At 56.2% G+C, this 18,203-nt stretch overlaps 2 protein-coding genes across 13 annotated transcripts in view; one reads left to right on the top strand and one right to left on the bottom strand.

Moving 5' to 3' along the window:
- The first annotated feature begins 62 nt into the window (after positions 1-62).
- NUDT16L1 (nudix hydrolase 16 like 1) lies at positions 63-13,764 on the top strand. Of its 2 annotated transcripts, none has more exons than XM_060285466.1 (4): positions 63-2,811; positions 2,892-3,152; positions 3,893-4,115; positions 5,053-13,764. In XM_060285466.1, the coding sequence occupies exons 1-3, from the start codon at positions 2,659-2,661 to the stop codon at positions 4,112-4,114; spliced, it is 636 nt and encodes a 211-aa protein (XP_060141449.1). In that variant the 5' UTR covers positions 63-2,658; the 3' UTR covers position 4,115; positions 5,053-13,764. The 2 variants fall into 2 exon arrangements, with proteins under 2 accessions (XP_060141449.1, XP_060141448.1); XM_060285465.1 differs by having other exon boundaries at positions 5,048-13,764.
- The window catches only part of ANKS3 (ankyrin repeat and sterile alpha motif domain containing 3), a 30,093-nt gene continuing 17,454 nt past the window's right edge, over positions 5,565-18,203 (bottom strand). For 4 of the 11 annotated variants that reach the window (XM_030883836.2, XM_060285451.2, XM_060285453.1 and 1 more), the window contains 12 exons: positions 17,262-17,397; positions 13,501-13,659; positions 11,621-11,758; positions 11,000-11,109; positions 10,557-10,724; positions 8,293-8,417; positions 7,688-7,829; positions 7,148-7,320; positions 6,752-6,837; positions 6,204-6,287; positions 6,008-6,098; positions 5,565-5,933 (listed from right to left, as the gene is read on the bottom strand). In XM_030883836.2, the coding sequence (XP_030739696.1) occupies positions 6,019-6,098; positions 6,204-6,287; positions 6,752-6,837; positions 7,148-7,320; positions 7,688-7,829; positions 8,293-8,417; positions 10,557-10,724; positions 11,000-11,109; positions 11,621-11,758; positions 13,501-13,659; positions 17,262-17,397 (1,401 nt within the window). In that variant the 3' untranslated portion in view covers positions 5,565-5,933; positions 6,008-6,018. Of the gene's footprint in view, positions 5,934-6,007; positions 6,099-6,203; positions 6,288-6,751; positions 7,008-7,147; positions 7,352-7,687; positions 7,830-8,292; positions 8,418-10,556; positions 10,725-10,999; positions 11,110-11,620; positions 11,759-13,500; positions 13,660-17,261; positions 17,398-18,203 lie in introns of those variants that run through there. The other 7 variants (XM_030883835.2, XM_060285449.2, XM_060285450.2 and 4 more) reach the window with 5 other exon arrangements.

Raw genomic sequence — 18,203 nt, 5'->3', positions numbered from 1 at the left:
AGCTCTGACGCCCTCACAGCAGTGCAGGTGCCAACTTGTGGCTGCAGCCTCTGTTCCCTCATGTATAAGATGTCCGCGAACTACAACTTCCAGGAGGGCGTGAGGACTGCTGTTATTACTCTTTTGGTCATATCGTGCTGATTGTTGGGTTGGAGCAAAGGAGGGACCCTTGGGACTTGGCTCTGCCTCCTGAGCAGGTGGCAGAGCCCAAAGCCTCCAGGTGTGCAGGTTGCTTCAGCGAGTTGATTCATCCCACCGCCGTGAACTGAGTGCCTGCTCTGCCAGAAGTCAAAATGGGCAAGGCCCCTGGAGCCTGTGTTCTAGTCAGTGAGACACCACGCAAGTAATCCAAGTTTTCCCAGGTCTGGTTACTGTTAGGAAGAGAGTCAGCGGGTCACGAGATGGAGTTGATTTAACCTGTGGCTGGGGAGGGCTTCTCTGAGGAGATATTTCAGCTGAGCCTTGAATGCTGCCAAGGAGCTCTCCGCAGAAGCGCACCCCAGGCAGGCGGCCCAGCAAGTGCAAAGGCCCAGAGGCAGGAGTGGACCAAGTGTGTCCAGCAAGTGGCTGAAGCATCAGAGTTGGGGGTGTGGGGTGCAGACACCTTGTGGGGTAGTTTTAGCCAGAGGCTTCTAAGCAAGGGAGCAACTTTCTCCAGCTGTCATGTGGGGAATGGATTGGAGGGGCAGGTTTGGCTGCCAGGATGCTGGAGCCCAGCCAGGGCCCTCTGCTTGGTCTGTGCTCTCCTGCCCAGCGAGCAGCCTCCCCGTAGGGAAAGGCTGGGGCTCCAGAACACCCACTGCAGCACTGCCTGAACCACCACCCACCAGCAGGGCCCTGGCTCCTCTGTGGACACAGTTCCAAGTAGCCTCCTCTGGTCCCCTCTGACTCAGGCAGCCTGTCCCTGCCCCAAGGAAGGCTTGCCACCTCAGTTGTGCCTGGGTCTGGCATGGTCCCAGTGTGGTAGAAGGGCGCTCAGTGTCACATGGGTTCTTGCATGGGCTGCACTGGATCTCCCTCCACACTGCCCCCAAACCAACCCACCTCCTTTCTTAATGTCTGCGGCCTGGAGGTGGGGTCCTCCCTGAATTGGCCCTTCCCCTTGATAATCTCTCCCCTTCAGACACGGTTACCTGCCCTGGAATCTGGCTTCCCCTTGCCAGCTGTGGCTGCCCCACCTGAGCCCTGACCCCTGGCAGAGGGCCATGGTAGGGGAGAGCCTCTCTCTTTGGGTCCTTACTCCCCACGTCTGACAGAACACCACCGAGGACCCAACGTGAATGAGTTTCTGGCGAATCCTGCCAACCCTCGCCTGCCCTCTGCCCCTCTCCTTCTCAGCCCCGGTCAGGGCACAGAACTTGCCCTCGGCTGCATGGCTTTCCTGAGGCTGTGCCATGGCACCCATCCTGTGAGCACAGGCTGTGGTGCCTTCCCTCAGCAAATCCATGTCCACGGTGGGAGAAAAATGGAGCTTGGGCCAGCTGGTGGAGCGAGTGGCACCATAGGATCCAGGGGAGCCCCGCTACTGTCCCTCTGATGGCTGTTTCTGACGCTTCCGAGCCCTAGCAACTTCCTTCTCCAGTACAGACAGCTGGTAAGTAACTCGGGCCCCCTTTTGCTGAAGCTTCACGGTTTTCTGTTGTGTACACTGGGTAGGAGACAGTGGGAATCTTGGGTGGGATCCTGGCTCTCACAAACTGCTGGGTGCCCTCAGGCAAGTCCCATTCATCTAAGCCCCAGGTTCCTCCTCGGAATAAAGTGGGGGAGACCTTATTTCCTCCAACAGTACCTGGCTATGGTGTCTGACAGGCAGGGTACTTGGTGCGCTGGGCTGGGAAGCTCCCTGCCCCGGGATTTAAATCACTTCTGCCCCAGCAGGCTGGGCTTAGGGAGCCCCAGAACTCCTCACCATGCACCCAGTTCAGTGCTGGGTGTGGACTTGTACTGAGGGCAGTTGGAGCTTTGCCAGACTCTGCTTTCCTGCTCTTCTAGTCAGGCAGACCAGCAGTGACCTTGGATTCCAGTGCTTAGCCGGCTGCAGAACGATGGGGCTGGCGTGCGTGCAGGGGAGGGTTGTGTCCTCTGATCCCAGGGCTCAGCTGAGCCCCTTGGGGGAAGCAGGAGGCGCCCTCGCGTCCAGAAGCTGGAGCCGGCCAGACCTGGAGCTGGCGGTGGGAAGCCCGCGGGGCGGTGCTCCCAGGCAGGCGCTGGGGGAGGGCCGAGGGTAAAGAGATTGCTGGGGCTTCTCCTGCCCTCTTCGGGGCGGGTAGTCTGAACCCTGACTCCGCAAGCACCGCCCCCACCCCGCAAGCGCCGCGCGCCCGAGGACCCGAAGTCCACGCCCCACTCCTGCGAGCTCGGCTGTCGCGTTGCATCCTGGGCTCTGTGGTTTTCGAGGGCCGTGGGCGGGGCCCGCTCGGGGTGCGCGGCTATTGGGTGACGGCTGGGGCGCCCGCAGCCATTCCCTTTGTGCCCGCCCCTTCCGCCCCGCAACGGAGCGTCGGAGAGCCGTGACGGGCTCTGCCCTGGTGCGCGTCAGCGATTGGCGGAGGGGCGGGGCCCAGGGGCGCGGCTGTCCGCGGATTGCTCGGGCGCGGCGGGGGCGGGCCCGCGCATGCACGTAAGGGCGGTGCACGGGTCGCGGTGGGTAGTGCCAAGATGTCGGCGGCGGCGGTTCCGGAGCTGAAGCAGATCAGCCGGGTGGAGGCGATGCGTCTGGGGCCGGGCTGGAGCCACTCGTGCCACGCCATGCTGTACGCCGCAAACCCCGGGCAACTCTTCGGCCGCATCCCCATGCGCTTCTCGGTGCTGGTGAGGACGCGGGAGGACGCGGGCGGGCGGGTACGGGACGCCACTCGGACCTGCGCCCGTGACCCGGCGCTCCCTTGCAGATGCAGATGCGCTTCGACGGACTGCTGGGCTTCCCCGGGGGCTTCGTGGACCGGCGCTTCTGGTCGCTGGAGGACGGACTGAATCGGGTGCTGGGCCTGGGCCTGGGCTGCCTGCGCCTCACGGAGGCCGACTACTTGAGCTCGCACCTGACCGAGGGCCCGCACCGCGTCGTGGCGCACCTGTACGCGCGGCAGCTGACGCTGGAGCAGCTGCATGCTGTGGAGATCAGCGCGGTGCACTCGCGGGATCACGGCCTGGAGGTGGGGGCCGCTGCTCGGGCCCCGCCCCCCGCCCCGGGGTTTGGCTCTGGCCCCGCGGAAGGCACCGATGGGTAACACGTCCCCCTGAGGGTCCCCTGGACAGTTTGGGAGGGTGTCGCTGTCTCCAGCTTCGGGGTGGGGAGAGGGACCAGGGGTCGGGTAGGGTGGGAGGGGGGCCGGGGCTGGGGCTCCCTCGGGGCTGTGTTCCATCTGCCTTGCTGCCTGCCATTGCCAATCCTGGGAGTGGGGAGTGGGATCGGTGGGAGGATGGGAAGGGGCGGTGCCTGCTCCGGGAGGTGTGAAACTGCAGAGTAAAAAGGGGATCTTGTAGGTCTGGGTTCATGGGCCGGGATCTCATGGTGTGAGGGATGAAGGCTCTACTTCTGGGTTTTATAGTCTGGAAGACTGGGAGTGGCACTTGGGGTGTTTGGGATTCACCAGGTGAAAGAGGGAGCATGAGGGTGTGGACTGTGGGGCTTCCTGCTAGTGGTTGAGGGCTGGGACTTGAGAGTGGGATGTGCATGGGGATGGCCTTGAAACTTGCTTGGGGAAGAGAGGGGCTGCACCGCACCAAGGGAGCTGGCTGGCTTCTACCTCACCCAACCCTACCTGGGTCTCCCATTATGTCCTTGGCAACCTGGCTGTCCTTCCCGTGGCCTAGCTGCTCACAAGCCCCTCCTGCCAAGGCCATGCCATCCGTGTGGGGGCCTGGTCCCAATCCTGGTCTCCTCTCCATGCAGGTGCTGGGGCTCGTGCGCGTCCCACTGTACACCCAGAAGGACCGAGTCGGTGGCTTTCCCAACTTCCTGAGCAACGCTTTCATCAGCACAGCCAAGTACCAGCTCCTCTTTGCTCTCAAGGTGCTCAACATGATGCCCGAGGAAAAGCTGGCTGAAGCTTTGGCTGCGGCCACAGAAAAGCAGAAGAAGGCCCTAGAGAAGCTGCTCCCATCTGCCTCCTGAGGTTGCTCCTGTGCCTTGTGTCTGTCGCCCTCCCCCTGGCGCTCTGTACCCGTGGGCTGAGGCTGGGCCCTCCAGCCTCATTGTGGGAGTGTGTCTTCTAGCATGTTCTGTGCTTGACCCATTCCGACTGTGTTGGGGAGTGGGCACCTCCTCTTCTCCACTGCCCAGAGCAGTTACTGGGTGGTGGCCTGGGTGCACCCACTCTAAAACGAGCTCTCTGCGTGCGTGTCGTGGGCTGGTGGAGCCCCAGGTGTTTCCTGATGGCTTCAGTGGATAAGTGCACATGCACTTGGACCCTGGAGAAGTTGCTTTGTTCTCGTGGCAGTTTTGTTCTTGTGGAGGCCAACTTTGGGTTGACTCCGTCCTGCGTCCTGCCCCGAGCCAGCCCCAGGGTCTGGAGAAACGCCAGCCCAGGATAGGAGGTTATGTTGTTAATTTTGGTTGTTAGCTTTATTTGTGGTGAGTTTTCAAAGCAGCTTTACCTGCTCTGTCTTGGGCCCTGTCCCTGCGAACAGTCAGGGCTGTGGGGCCCAGGTGTACAGGGAGCTGCTGGAGAAAGGACAGTAAAGTTGTGCCTCCGCTGTTCTGTGTGTTCTTCAGTCCTGGCTACAGGCCTAGGGGTGGATGCACGAGGGTGTCCCCTTCCCCACCACCCAGGGACCTGAGGGCAGGGGCCGGGCATAAGAGCGGGGCTCTGGGTACCATTCAGGTGGAGCTGATGCAGGCCTCCCCTCCCAGGTGGGGGTGCCAGCCACCTCCCCGTGTTGACTGTGGCACTGCCAGCCATGGACTCTTCTGGGCCATGGGCCTGGTCTGGTGGTTTCTTCACTGAGACTGACAGTGTGATGCCTCTCCCTGATCCTGGTGGCTCTGGTGGCACCTGGGCTGAGCCCACTGCTGCTTCCTTTGAGAGCCTCCCCTCTCTGTTCCCAGCACAGCCTGCAGGCACCTCCAGGAAGCAGTCTGGCAGCACTGGCCAAGCGTGCACAGTGACAACAGGAGAGCCACCACAGGACAGGAAGGTCACCACTGGCGGTCTCCTATGGCCCTACGTCTGGAAAGACTCCTCAGTGAAGCTCACAGTTTCCACAGCGCTGGCCTGGTAAGGAAAGCAATGCTCCCGGCCCAGCCTGGGTGTCCCATCTTAGAGCCTCGACGAAGTGGCTGGCACATGTGGGCAAGGACACTCTGCTCTGTAAATAAAACACCTGTACTTGCTCCTCTCTTATTTCTGGGGCCTGCTTCGCTCTCCAGGTAGCTTTGTAGAATCATGGGGGTTCTGATGCAAAGGTGGCCCTAGCTACAGGCAACAGAGGGATGGGGCAGCAGGGATCACCCAGTTGGTCCTGCCCTGAGCATGGTGCTCTGGGCGAGGGCCCTGGCACAGCTTTCCTCTTACTGTGGTTTATCAGCCAGTACCTCAGGCCGTGGGACCAGAACTGAACCCCTCACCAGCCAATCTTAAATTTTATTTTCCAGCAAATGACATATGCTGCCCAGGCACCCCGCCCCAGTCCTCACCTGTCTGGGCGAACCTCAGTGTGGCGCCTGTGGTGTGTGGGGACACGCTCTCCCCAAGGCCCTGCCTGCTCTGGGCCCCACTCCCGGTCTGGATAACAGACCCTCGTCTTGCCTCAGTGCGGGCCTTGCTGCCCTCGCACCGGCCACAGCCCCGTCCTGTCTGCCAGCTGCTCCTGGGGCCCGATCCTCTGGCCCTGGCCACTGCAGCTGCCCGCTCGCTGGCCTCCTGTCCTCTGGGCACACAGCTTCAGGGTGGATCAGTCACCCCACGTCAGATTCTGAGAAGGGAAAGGGAAGACTGAGGGGGGCGCTCGCTCGGCTGCACAGCTGCCCTGCTCTTGGGGCCGAGGTCCTGGACGGACAGACACTCACCGTCCCCCTGGCTAAGGCTCCCGCCAGTTCTCCTTCCCGTTCAGCACTTGCAGCTTCTCCAGGCTCTGGGTCACTAAGCACAGCACTCGCCCTGAGAACGGGGGCAGACAGTTACTGCTTCGCAGTCTGGAGGGCTCGAGGACACAGGAATGGATGACCTTGAGGGCTGGTGGGCTGTCCGGCCCCCTGGACTCACCCATCTCCCGGACTCGATCCTCCAGGGCTCCCGACAGCTGAGGGAGGCTCAGGGCCTGCAAGGCGGCCTGCCAGCCTTTGGAGTCTGCAGGGCAGAGAGCTGAGTAGGCCTGGGGTCTGTGCTCACGGGCCCTGCCTTTCCATCCTGAGCCACTGCGACCAAGGGACACCCCCTCCCCCAACCTTTGGTGCCATACGTCCCCCTCATTATATCAGAGTGTTCTCCTCCCACTTGTGGAGCAAAGCGCTGACGCCGGTCAGGGCTCAGCCCCAGGAATGTGTGTGAGGGCCCCTGCCTACTGGGCTATGCCCTGGGGGGGCCCAGCCAGGGGCTGTAGAAGTCACTTGAGGTCTTGGACAGTGGAGGCAGCCATGGCCCAAAGGCCACCTGGAGGGACAGTGAGGACATGGGCTTGGGCACGTGAGAGGATCTGGGGTGGGGTGGTGTCAGTGTGATAACTGCACTGAGACAAGTGGTAAAACCCAGCCTGGGGAGGTGTCCCTGCCCTCTGTCTACCTGTTCTGGGTCCAGGACACTGCTCTCCTTACCAGCTGTGGGGAGGCCTGGGCCCAGCATGGCCTCGAGTGGGGATTCATCCTGCTGCACTCGGGCGGACAGCTCAGCTTGACAGGCTCTGCCGGACACGAGAACCAATCGCTGGTGAGGGGAGAGGCCAGGCGATCGCAGACACCCTTCTCCCAGAGTGTGAGGCGGGGCTCTGCCCTGTGCGCCCTGCCAGCCTGTGCCTGTGCAGCCCGGGCAGAGAAAAGACCCACACGGGGCCCCTCTGCTGCCTGGTCTGCCCTGCAAGGAGGGACAGCCAGATGAAACTGGGGTGGCGGTGACTCCAGGAGGCCCTGAAAACAACCCATTCTTGGAAGAATCTGGAGGAAACAGTGACTTGGCCTGGCCCTGGCCCGGGGGCAGCTCGGACACCCACTTACTGCAGCTGGTCCAGGACAAGCGCAGCGTCCCGGGCCAGGGCCCAGGTCTCCTGCAACTGTGCATGGACGTCCTTGCGGGCGCCGTCCTGTTCCAGGAGACAGCTTTCCACCACGGCCCGCAGCTCCTGTTCCTGTGACACCAGGCCCCGCATGGCCTCCACCTCCTCACAGCGCTGCAGCGGGAGAGGCAGCAGGTGCAGCAGGCTGGTTCGGGGGTGGGGAATGACCACTCGGGCAGGGTTCCCCCACCCCAGGTTCCATCTCCGCCGTCAGACTGCCTCCTCCTCTCCTGGCCTGGGGGGACCTGTCTCCACCTTGGAGCCCCCCCGGCCTGGGCCCCTTCCTGCAAGCCCTGTGGTGTGCGCTGCTGACACCCTTTCTCCCTCCTGTGCCCACCTGTGCGCCCCACTGCATCCAAGCCATGATGCTTCCTGGCCTCGCTGTCCTGTCACCCACCCTGGCTGTTGCTCTCCGCTGATTCTGGGCATCTGTCTCCACTCTGTGTCCTCTGCACGTCCCCTGCCCCAGCTCTCTACTTACTTTGTGCAGCTGGATGGCAAGCTCCTGCATCTCGGCTTCAAGCCGGTCGGCGTAGGCCAGCTCCAAGGCATCACTGGGGGGGCGGGCGCTGCTGTGCCAGCGGGCGATGGCAGAGGTCATCTTTCTCTTGGGCCCAAACAACCTACAGCAGGGAGTGAGAGGACACGGATCAGCACCTGCTCTATGTGGAGGTTCCGTGGGCCGTCCTTCTACCAAGACTGTCTGCTAGAAAGATCCCAGCTTTGAAGGGGGAGAGTAGCCCCCAGGATCCTGGGACAGAAGACAGAAAGCATCGTAAGGAGTCGTGACCTTCCCACCCTGCCTGGCTGCTGCTTTCACTAGACAGGGAGCTGGGGCTGCTGGGGATGCTCTCAAAGGTGGACAGTGGAAAATGTCAGGGTGCCCTGAGCACAGCAGTGTCTGCTGGGCCAGCTCGGGGCCTCGGGACCCAGGCTGCCTGCACCTGAGCTGGGAGCAGCTGCAGAAGTGGACAGCTGACAGCAGGGAGAAAGCTGGCCACTGGACAGGAAGGGTCTCCACCCAAATGCTGGGAGCTGCACCTCAGCTGGTTCCTGGGCATCGTAGCCAGAGGCCTTGGGACTCACGTGATGCCGATTTCCTTCAGGTCGCTCTCAGTGAGGGTCAAAAAGATGCGGAGGTCCACGTCCTGCTCCTCAAACACCTGCAGGTATTTGAGGCAGCCAATCTGCTCCAGCAGTGTGGCGAGGTCCTAGAGGGTGAGGAGCCAGGGCAGGTCAGAAGACAGGCAGGCCACGAAGACGTGGGGGCAGGAAAAGGCCTGTGCTGCACACAGAGCTGCCTTTCTCCTGCTGAGCACCTGGCCTGTCCTGAGCTCTGCTGACTCCCAAGTTCGGCAGAGAGCCTGGGCTGCCCCCTGTGTGTCCTCAGGCAGGGCAGGCAGGGCGTCTCTGGACCAGTGTCTTCACTGCAGCAGCAAGCACACCCTGTGGCAGGTCTGCGGCAGCAGCTCCTCTCGGTCTCTGCTGACCCGGGACTCTTCATTTTTCCTTCACTCTGGGGGACAGTCTTTGCTGGACGCTGCACTGTTGGTTAGCATGTCGTCCATGTCTTCTGGTCCCTGTGGTTTCTGATGAGAAATACGCTGTTAATTGTCTGGAGATCCCGTTGTACGTGCTGAGTCACTTGTCTCTTGCTCCCAGATTCTTTGTTTAGTGACACTCTGATTGTGATGTGTCCAGGTGTGGCTCTGAATTTAACTTAGAGCTCATTCAGCTTCTTGGATGTGCACATTCATTTTTTGATCAAATCTGAGAAGATTTGGCTTTTTTTTTTTTTCACTGAAAACTTTTTTTTTGGCCTTTTGGATAGAAATGGGAATTTATTTGCCAGGAAGGATGATCCCATGGGACCAGTGCCGGGCCTCCTCTTCGCTAATTCTGTGTTTGGTCACAATGCAGCCTGCCCTGCACTTCTTGCCTGCGATGCTGAAACCTGGCCTCCCCAGCACCACGTAGAGGTCCAGGCTGTAGGTACCAATGCCTGGTAGTTTGATCCCCAGATCGACGTGTTCTTGGATCCCCAAATCAAAATTTCCAGTATCTGAGAGATTATTTTTTCTTAACTTGCATTCTCGCACCTTTAGATGTTTCTCCAGGATTTCTTCTGCCTTGGCCCCACAGACTGTGCAGTGGACAGCAGTCTTTTCATTTCCCCTGATAAGATTTGGCTATTTTAAAACATTTTTTCTACTTTTCCCTCCCTCCTCCCCAGGAACACCATTACGTGCACGCTGTTACACTTGCTGGTGTCTCACAGGTTTCTGTTCATTTTTCCTCATTCTTCTTTATCGGATTGGATAACCTCAAGTGATCTATGTTAAGTCTTCTGGTTCTCTCTTCTGTGGGCTCAAACCTGCTGTTGAGCCCCTCTAGTAAAATTTTCATCTCAGTTATTGTACTTTCAGTTCCAGAATTTCTATTTGGTTCATTTTTATTTCTATCACTTTATTGATATTCTGTATTTAGACATGGTTTCCTTTAGCTCTTGGAACATATTTTATTCCTTTCTTTGTTTCTGTTTTACAAACCCTGTGTCAAGGGCTGACTTTCAGGAGATGGCAGTGACGGAGCTGCTCTGCTACGTAGGAAACCCCGACCCAGAAGCAGGTAGCTTCGCCCCACCGGCTCCTCTGCCAAGCACATACACCAAATCTTGGAACATATTTAAAGAAGCTGATTTAAAGGCTCCAATCGGCATGTGTTTAAGGTATGGAGAGGTCAGCTGCTCACCGAGCCTGGGAACACAGGCGCTGGAGAAAGCTCGCCAGAGGGGCTGCGAGGAGAAACCAGCAAAATCACAGGCTTTTAGTGAAGAGCAGAGCTGTGACTTTAATAAATGGCAAATGCTGACCTCTCTTCCACCTCTGTACCACTTATGCCCGCAGAGGGTGGGAGAACACACTAGGCAGTGGCGCTGCTGTTGTACCTGTAATCCTGGACAAACTGCCCAATCAGAGCAGCCACGATGAGAAAGGCAGCAATTAAGTTCTCATTAAGTCCCGACTAAGTGCCATTTTGCCTCTGCTTCCCATGCAGCTTGTCACTGTCACCTGAAAGCAGTTCTGTGATGCTGGTCCTGTGTTTCTCCTCCCCAGGCTCAGGGAGGCTGAGCTGAGCATGGAAACCAGGGGGAGAGACGGATCCCTCCATGGAAAGGAATGAACAGAAGCCCGGCAACTGGCTCCTCTCACCATTAGGAATCCTCTCAGCCCGAGTAGCTTTCTAGGTCGTGTGGAGAAAACCACCCCACTCTTTTCTCTCAACAGTGCCAGCCCCATGGGAAGTACAAATAACTGCCTCACAAATCACAAGAAGCCCCACGGTCTTACCTGGGGTCCTGAGTAGGGGGACCTGTCAGGCTGGGGGATCAATCTTGGGGCACAGGAAGTCCCGGTGCCAGGAGGCCACTGGCTGTCGCTGCTGCTGTAACGATTCTTGGTCTTCACGTAGCTTTTAGTTTGTTTGCGAACCGAGCTTTTCCGCGCATGATCCGAATCCTGTGGTGAGAGGTGTGTGTTTAAAGCAACTGCGGGGGCTGGCAGCTGACATGCTGCATCCAAGCTCTGCTCCCTGCCCCACCGCCAGTGTATGCGGCTTCCTCTGCACGCTCCCCTCACGGTGGGGAAGGTCTGAAACTTCCCGTAACTCCCCCGCCTGCCAGAGGCCTCCCCGGTGGCGGCCCCCGTGGCACTGCATGGACACGCTCACCTCAAGTGAACTGCTAGGCAGCCCCCACGACGCCGGGGGAGGGGGAGGAGGGGGGGAGGGTCACCTCGTTGCTCTCCAGGGAGGCCTCGCTGCTGAGTTCCGGGGCCCGGGCCAGGCCCTCACTGCTGCTGCTGCTCCGCGCGGCCCCGAGGTGGGCACAGAAGGCGTGCTCTTCTGACAATGGCGAAGACGAGGACGCCTGACCACAGGCCTCGCCCATGGCGACTCCCCAGAGCCCTGTCCCCGAGCGGCTTCAGCCACAGCGCTCCCCGGCCCCTCCAATCGTTCACTGTTTGCTTCTGCTTCACGCCGATTGCCAGGCCAGGCCCTTCCTCTCTAGGCTCGGCAGGGTTTGTCTGCTCTGTTCACCGATAAATGCAAGCATCTAGCCAGTGCTTGGCACACAGGACACTCGGTAAACAGCTGTGGAATGGACGATGCACATAACATACGAAGACATTTCCTAAGGACTTACCAGTCAAGAGACTAAGCCTGTCTGTCTGGACTGACTCCCAGATCTTGCTCAGAGACCCTGGGTGAGAAGTCTCCTCACCTGTCCCCACGCCAGATTATGACTCTCCTCACAACAGCCAGAACCTTCTCTAACCTTCACCCTCTCCTCTGCCGGATGGACCCATCACAGGGCCACGGCCCAGCTGGACTGGTGGCGGGGGGGTGTGCGTACCCCGGCTGCTGCTGCTGCTGCTCTCCACATCCCGCTCATTGATGGGGGAGGTGACGTCCCTGTAGCAGAGGCCCCCCTCTTCCAGGGGATTCTCATCGCTGCTGTTGAAGGTGACGTAGCCCCGTGGAGGCACCTGTTCTGTGGACAGAATAGGGCATGTAAATCCACACGCATGCATAAGGAAGGACGAGTTCTTCCTTCCACACACAACCACCACCTCAGAGGGATCTCGGCGAGGGGAGCCCCAGGACAGCATTCTCTACTCGCCACGGTAACCTGGACAGAGCTGTGCCGTCCGCAAATGAGGAAACAGGCTCCAAGGGGTTAGTGACCGGCTTGTGCCCAGCAGCGGGTGCACGTGGAGCCAGGCCTGGCAGTGGCGGCCTCTCTATCACGCCACGCTGTTGCTTTGCCAAGAGGACAAAGTAGGAGACAGTAAGCTGTATTTACAAATTCCTGAGCCAAAGGAAAACTATACTACAAGGTGTTCCCGCAGCTGGAAACATCTACTCTCATACACACACCGGCCTGCATGGCCCCTGCGACTTTCCAGCACAGGGGCCAGTCAACCCCAGTCAAGAAGATCCAGGTGAACAGGAAGGTAAGAGGCCCTGGCTAAACATTAATGGCAGCGACAGTGAATTATATAACCTCTGAATGTCTGCCTGCGAGAAAACAAGAAGAGGCGGAACACAAACCAGTGTTTAATTCCGCCTTTGCCCCTGCCTCTGCCCCACAGAAAGTACGTGTATTTGCATGAAAGAGCCTGGCTGGTGGGACCACAGGTAACTTATTTTCTTCTTTATACCTTTCTGAAGTTAGAGATTTTTTTACATCAGCACATGCTATTTATCATTCAAAAATGTTTTTTAACTTTTGGCAAAGAGCATATATGCACTTACAGAAAATTAAACTTTCACACAGTGTAAGAAGAAAAACAGAATCTCCTGAAAGGCCGGAGCTGAGAGGCTGGTGAACACTCCTTCCTATGCCCCGGCCACAGCTCAGGCAGGACAGGTGGCCTGGGCTTCTCCAAAGGAACAGACTCTGCTACTCATCCCAGAGCCCCGAGCTCTCAGCTGCCAGACCGGACGCCCGTGTCCTCACCTTCAGCACCAGCTCACCAGTCAGCCCCCTGGATGCTGGGAGGAGGCAGGCCTGGTTACCAACCAGTGCCAGGACCCCTTCCAAGGGTCTGAGAAGGGAATCAAGTCCTCACATGGTCTCCTGGCTGGGAGGGGGTTCTGAGGGCTGCTTGCTAGACCAGCGGCCTGGCCACTGATGGGTGAGACCCACACTGGAGTCTGGTCACTCAGGCCAGCACGAGAGACAGCGTCAAGCCCAACTCGCCCCAAGCGCTCAGCGCCTGTGCTCCCCAAAAGCACTGCAGTCAACACTCAGGAGCTGACGGTCTGACAAAAACTCAGGCCATCTGGAAACTCAGGGTCTAGGGTTCTGGCCTACCAGGTGTCTGGTGGGCAGTTCTCAAATCCACACCCTGAGAAAAGAGTGCGAGGGCAGAGTCCTCCCCAGGGGATGCGGCAGAGACAGGAAGGGGACTCAACGGTCACGTTCTCCCTGCTGGGCTGACCCACCCACGTGAGGAATGGATCCAAGCTCAGTTATCTCTCTCCTACAGGAGAGAATGTTCTATTTGTAGTTTTAACCAACAGAAAGGAAACTCAAAGGACGAACCAAAACCCAAGAGCGAGACACTGACTAATGTGTCTCCATCCCTGTGATGGATTCTGAGTCCTTGAGCTGCTGCTCCCACCCGGCAGCCCAGGCGGCCCCCACGTCAGGAGCCTGAGAGTTGCTCGTTCTCTCAGACAGAATCCTAGACTATGGTGTCAAAGCCACCGGGATCATGGGGCACTAACCATAGCAAGGCTGCTGTATCCTGCCTCCGAGTCCAATAGCTGTGAGCCTGGCCAAGGCTCGCGGCCCCTCGTGGATGCTGAGGCCCTTCTTCCGACAGGGCCTCTGTCTCTGAGGGACAGGGCAGGATTCATCTGAAGAGCTCAGATCTTCGTATTTTTCTGTGGGTCAAACACCAAAATTTAGACAGTATGTTCAGTGATGGACTAATTTACTAATCCTTATAATGAACTGAAATAAAAATCATCGTAATTGCTTTTTTCCTTTTCCTAAATTAAGAAAAGTGTTCCCAGGATGTCACCTGTAAGAAATGCCACAATGGGCGGGTCCACTGCTCAGATGGGCCACAGGGACATGGGGCAGGGGGCGGGGGGGGGAGGAGTAAAGCTGCTAAGTATGGTGAGCAGATCCAACTCATCCCTCTCGCTGAGTTTCCAGAATTTTTTACAACATGAAAGTATGTTAACAGTTAGAAATACATTCTGTTCTAAGCTGAGGTGACAAGTAAGATCCATCTCTTCATAAACATATGGCAGCGGCAGTCACAACTTCTTAAGCCATTTTATATTCTCAACCTGAACAATCTCTTAGGAAACAAGTGCCACATGACAGCTCTGTGTGCTGTTTTACGACCCGTCTGAGCTGAAGAGCTCAGTGTGCCCACAGCTGTCAGCATTTTATAGCTTTTCATTGTTTTCCATATTTCATTACACCTAGAAGACAAAATTCAGGGGTTTATTTGTAGAAGCCACCCATTGGGTAAGATCTCACTTTGGAGTTGGTGAACTGGGGTGAAGACATGCAGAGAAGCCCCTCATTACCACTGTATCCCCTGTGTGATGGTGTCTGTTACAAAGCAGTCCTGAGGCCAAGAAGGGAGAGGCTCACTCAGACATGAACTGAAGGCCCAGCCCAGCCACTGCCCAAAAGCAAGAGTCACTGGCCCAGTTTCCAAGCCCAGGCCAGTGACGCCAAGTGGACCCCTCCCTCACACTCCAGGATCCATGCCGCCAGGAGGAGACTGGGGTCTATCCAAGCAGAAGCTGAAGGAGTCATAAAAAATAACTGTTCAGGCAGGGGAACCAAGGAAAAGGTGGCTCCACAAATCTGAACCTCCTGACGTGGCCCCTTGATCCCGTACAGTTGGCAGAACAGACAGAACCACACGAACCCCACATCCCAACATGGCCCAGGTGGCAGGGAGCCCCACAGACGCCAGCATCCCTGATGCCCGGGAGGAGGCGAGCACCCGCTCCAGCAGAGACTCAGAACTCACCCCAAGAATCTGCACAGAGACTAGTGGGTCTAGGAAACACACCACACAGAAGAGAGACGTGGGTAAAGACCAGGCGCAGATGGTTTCACAGGGAATCCTTCAAAGACCACATGGGGGGCTTCCCTGGTGGTTCAGTGGTAAAGAATCCGCCTTCCAATGCAGGGGATGCGGGTTCGATCCCTGGTCAGGGAACTAAGATCCCATGTGCTGCTGGGCAGCTAAGCCCATGCGCCTCAACTACTGAACCCGCACTTGCGTGCTGCAAACTACAGAGCCTATACGCCCTGGAGCCCACGCACCCCAACTAGAGAGAAGCCCGTGTGTTGCAATGACAGATCCCACGTGACGCAACTAAGGCCCGACGCACCCCCACCAAAAAAAAAAAAAAAAAAGACCACATGGGACCAATGCTACATAAATTGTTCTAGAGCACAGAAAAGAAGGGAAACTTTCCAGTTCTTTTTATGAAGTATAATATTGAGACCTATAACTGATAAAGATAGACAAAAGAAAATCACAGACCAACATCACTTATGAATATCCATACAAAATTAATCAACATTAGCAAACAGAATCTAGAACCACATTAAGAAAAGAGTACACCAAGTGGGATTTATGCCAAGAATGTAAAGTTGGTTCATTATTAAGAAATTCATTAACATAATATACTGTGTTAATAGATCTAAGGAGAAAATTCACAATCATCTCCATAGATGTTGAAAACACCTTTGACAAAATTCAGCACTTATCCTATAAAAACATTCAAGAATACAGGAAATGACAAATACTTTCTTAACATGATAACATATATGCAGACTTTACTCTGCAAGCCAGCATCTTACTTTTTTAAAACAAAACATTTATTTTTATTCTTTATTTTCATTTATATTTTTTATTTTTTGGCCACACCACATAGCACGCGGATTCTTAGTTCCCCAAACAGGAATCGAACCCGCGCCCCCTGCAGTAGAAGTGTGGAGTCTTAACCACTGGACTGCCAGGGAAGTCCCAAGCCAGCATCATACTTAACGTGGCATTTCTGCTAAGATCAGGGCCAAAGTGAATGCCCATTACCTCACCTCATTCAACAGGGAACTAGAGGGATTAGTGAGTGCGATGAAAGCAAAGAAATCTGAGGTACAAAATTCAGGAAAAAAGTAGTAAATCTGTCTCTATTTGCAGGTTTTATGGCAGTGTACCTGGAAAACCCTAGAGAACAGATAAATAAAACGAATTCAGACAATGAAAGAATTCAATAAGGCAGGAGGCGGTAGAACTGTGGACAGACAGCAGTCGCCTTCCTCTGCACAGACAACAAGCCGTCCAAGGCTATGATGGCAGCATTAAAAGGGATAATGCGTTTACAACAGCAATGACAAAAATCAGACCCTCAGGAATAAACTTCAGGTATATGCAAAATGTATTTGAGGAAAAATTTAAAACCCTCTTGCAAGACACGGAAGTACACTTGAACAAAAGGACGTCCCTTGGTCCTAGGGCGACTCAACAACACAGCAGTTCATTTGTACATTTGCCACAGCCACAAAAATATCAGCACGCTGTTTTTAAGGAGCTAGACAAGTTGATGCTCAAGTTCACACAGAAAAGCAAGTGCCAGGAAACACTGGAGAAGGAAAGCCACGAGGAGGGCCGGCCCCACCAGGTGGCAAAACATGTCAGAGAAAGCCTCTGTCATTTACACAGTGTGGGTCTGTGTGTGCAGAGTCCAGTGGAACAGAACAGGCAGTCCAGAAACAGACCTGAATGCAAACAGAAATTCAGAATATATGGTAAAGATCACTAGGTCAAAAATAGACTTCTAAACACATGATGCTAGGACAACGGGGCAGCTGTTTGGAAAAAACCATCCGTGAAAATACATTGTGAATGGATCAGAGATCTACATGGAGAAATGAAACCATACACATACTAGAGGAAAACATGGGCAATTTGTTGTACAACCAGGGCATAGGGCAAGATTTTCTGTGACTTAGAACCCAGAGGCAATAAACGGATGAATTTGACTACATAAAATTTAAACATCTGGGGCTTCCCTGGTGGTGCAGTGGTTGAGAGTCTGCCTGCCGATGCAGGGGACACGGGTTCGTGCCCCAGTCCGGGAAGATCTCACATGCCGCGGAGCGGCTGGGCCTGTGAGCCATGGTCGCTAAGCCTGCGCATCTGGAGCCTGTGCTCCGCAACGGGAGAGGCCACAACAGTGAGAGGCCCGCGTACCGCAAAAAAAAAAAAAAAAAAAAAAAGAATTAAAACATCTGCATGGCAACAAACAGCACAAGCAAAGTCAAGAAACAAAAACCAGAGCGATCCCCTCTGTGAGCTGCCCTCCTCCCTGTCCTTCCCATCCTCAGCCTGGCAGTCCCACCCTACATTCTACACCCTCTCCCCTCAGCCCGGGTCCTGGCCAGGCTCCATGAGCCAAAGGGGAGGAGGGGACGCCAGCAGAGGCCTGGCCGCAGACGCAGGTACCTGGGCTCCGGTAGAGGCTCTTAGGCAGAGAAGGTGAGTGAGCGTCTATCAGCCCCACAATCTTCATGTGTCCATACTGCTTGGCCAGCATCCGGGCTGTGGCTCCACTGTGGTCTCTTGTGTCCACTTTGACTCCCTGTGAAAGTTTGTGAAAGAAGAGTTAGGAACCTCGCCCACAAAGCAGCCTCGCTTCGGGGCTGCAGACCCTGGAGGAGAGGGAGGGCGCCGGCATCTTCCTGACAAGCCTTCCTGCGAGAAAGTGGGGAAGGCAATCTATCTATCTATCTATCATCTATCTATCTATCTATGGCTGCGTTGGGTCATCGTTGCTGCACAGGCTTTCTTTTTAGTTGCAGCGAGTGGGGGCTACTCTTTGTTGCGGTGCGCAGGCCTCTCATTAAGGTGGCTTCTCTTGCTGTGGAGCATGGGCCCTAGGTGCACAGGCTTCAGTAGTTGTGGCACATGGGCTCAGTAGTTGTGGCTCATGGGCTCTAGAGCGCCGGCTCAGTAGTTGTGGTGCACGGGGTTAGTTGCTCCGCAGCATGTGGGATCTTCCCAGACCCGGGCTCTAACCCATCTCCCCTGCATTGGTAGGCAGATTCTTAACCACTGCGCCACCAGGGCAGCCCCGGGAAGGCGCTTCGTAGTGACAAGAGTCGGAGGCACCTGGCTGGCTCTGACGCTGCAGACACACACTGAATGGGGAGCATGTGTCCCACTCACTGCACCTCTCTTCACACAGAGAAAACTGGAGACAACAGATTCACTGGAGGGCCAGCCTTTAAAAACCATAATCAGATTGGGAGCACCACCCTTCTGAAACAGAATTCGGTAACTTTTACCCAAAGCCCTAAAAAGTACTTATCGTCTTCAACACAACAGTTCCACTTCCACACCACATATCTGCAATAACAAAAACCCAGAGACAACTTAAGTGCTCAG

This window comes from Globicephala melas, chromosome 15 (assembly GCF_963455315.2).
Source record: "Globicephala melas chromosome 15, mGloMel1.2, whole genome shotgun sequence".
Classification (NCBI taxonomy): Eukaryota; Metazoa; Chordata; class Mammalia; order Artiodactyla; family Delphinidae; genus Globicephala; species Globicephala melas.
This window is presented reverse-complemented; position numbering and strand designations above follow the sequence as displayed.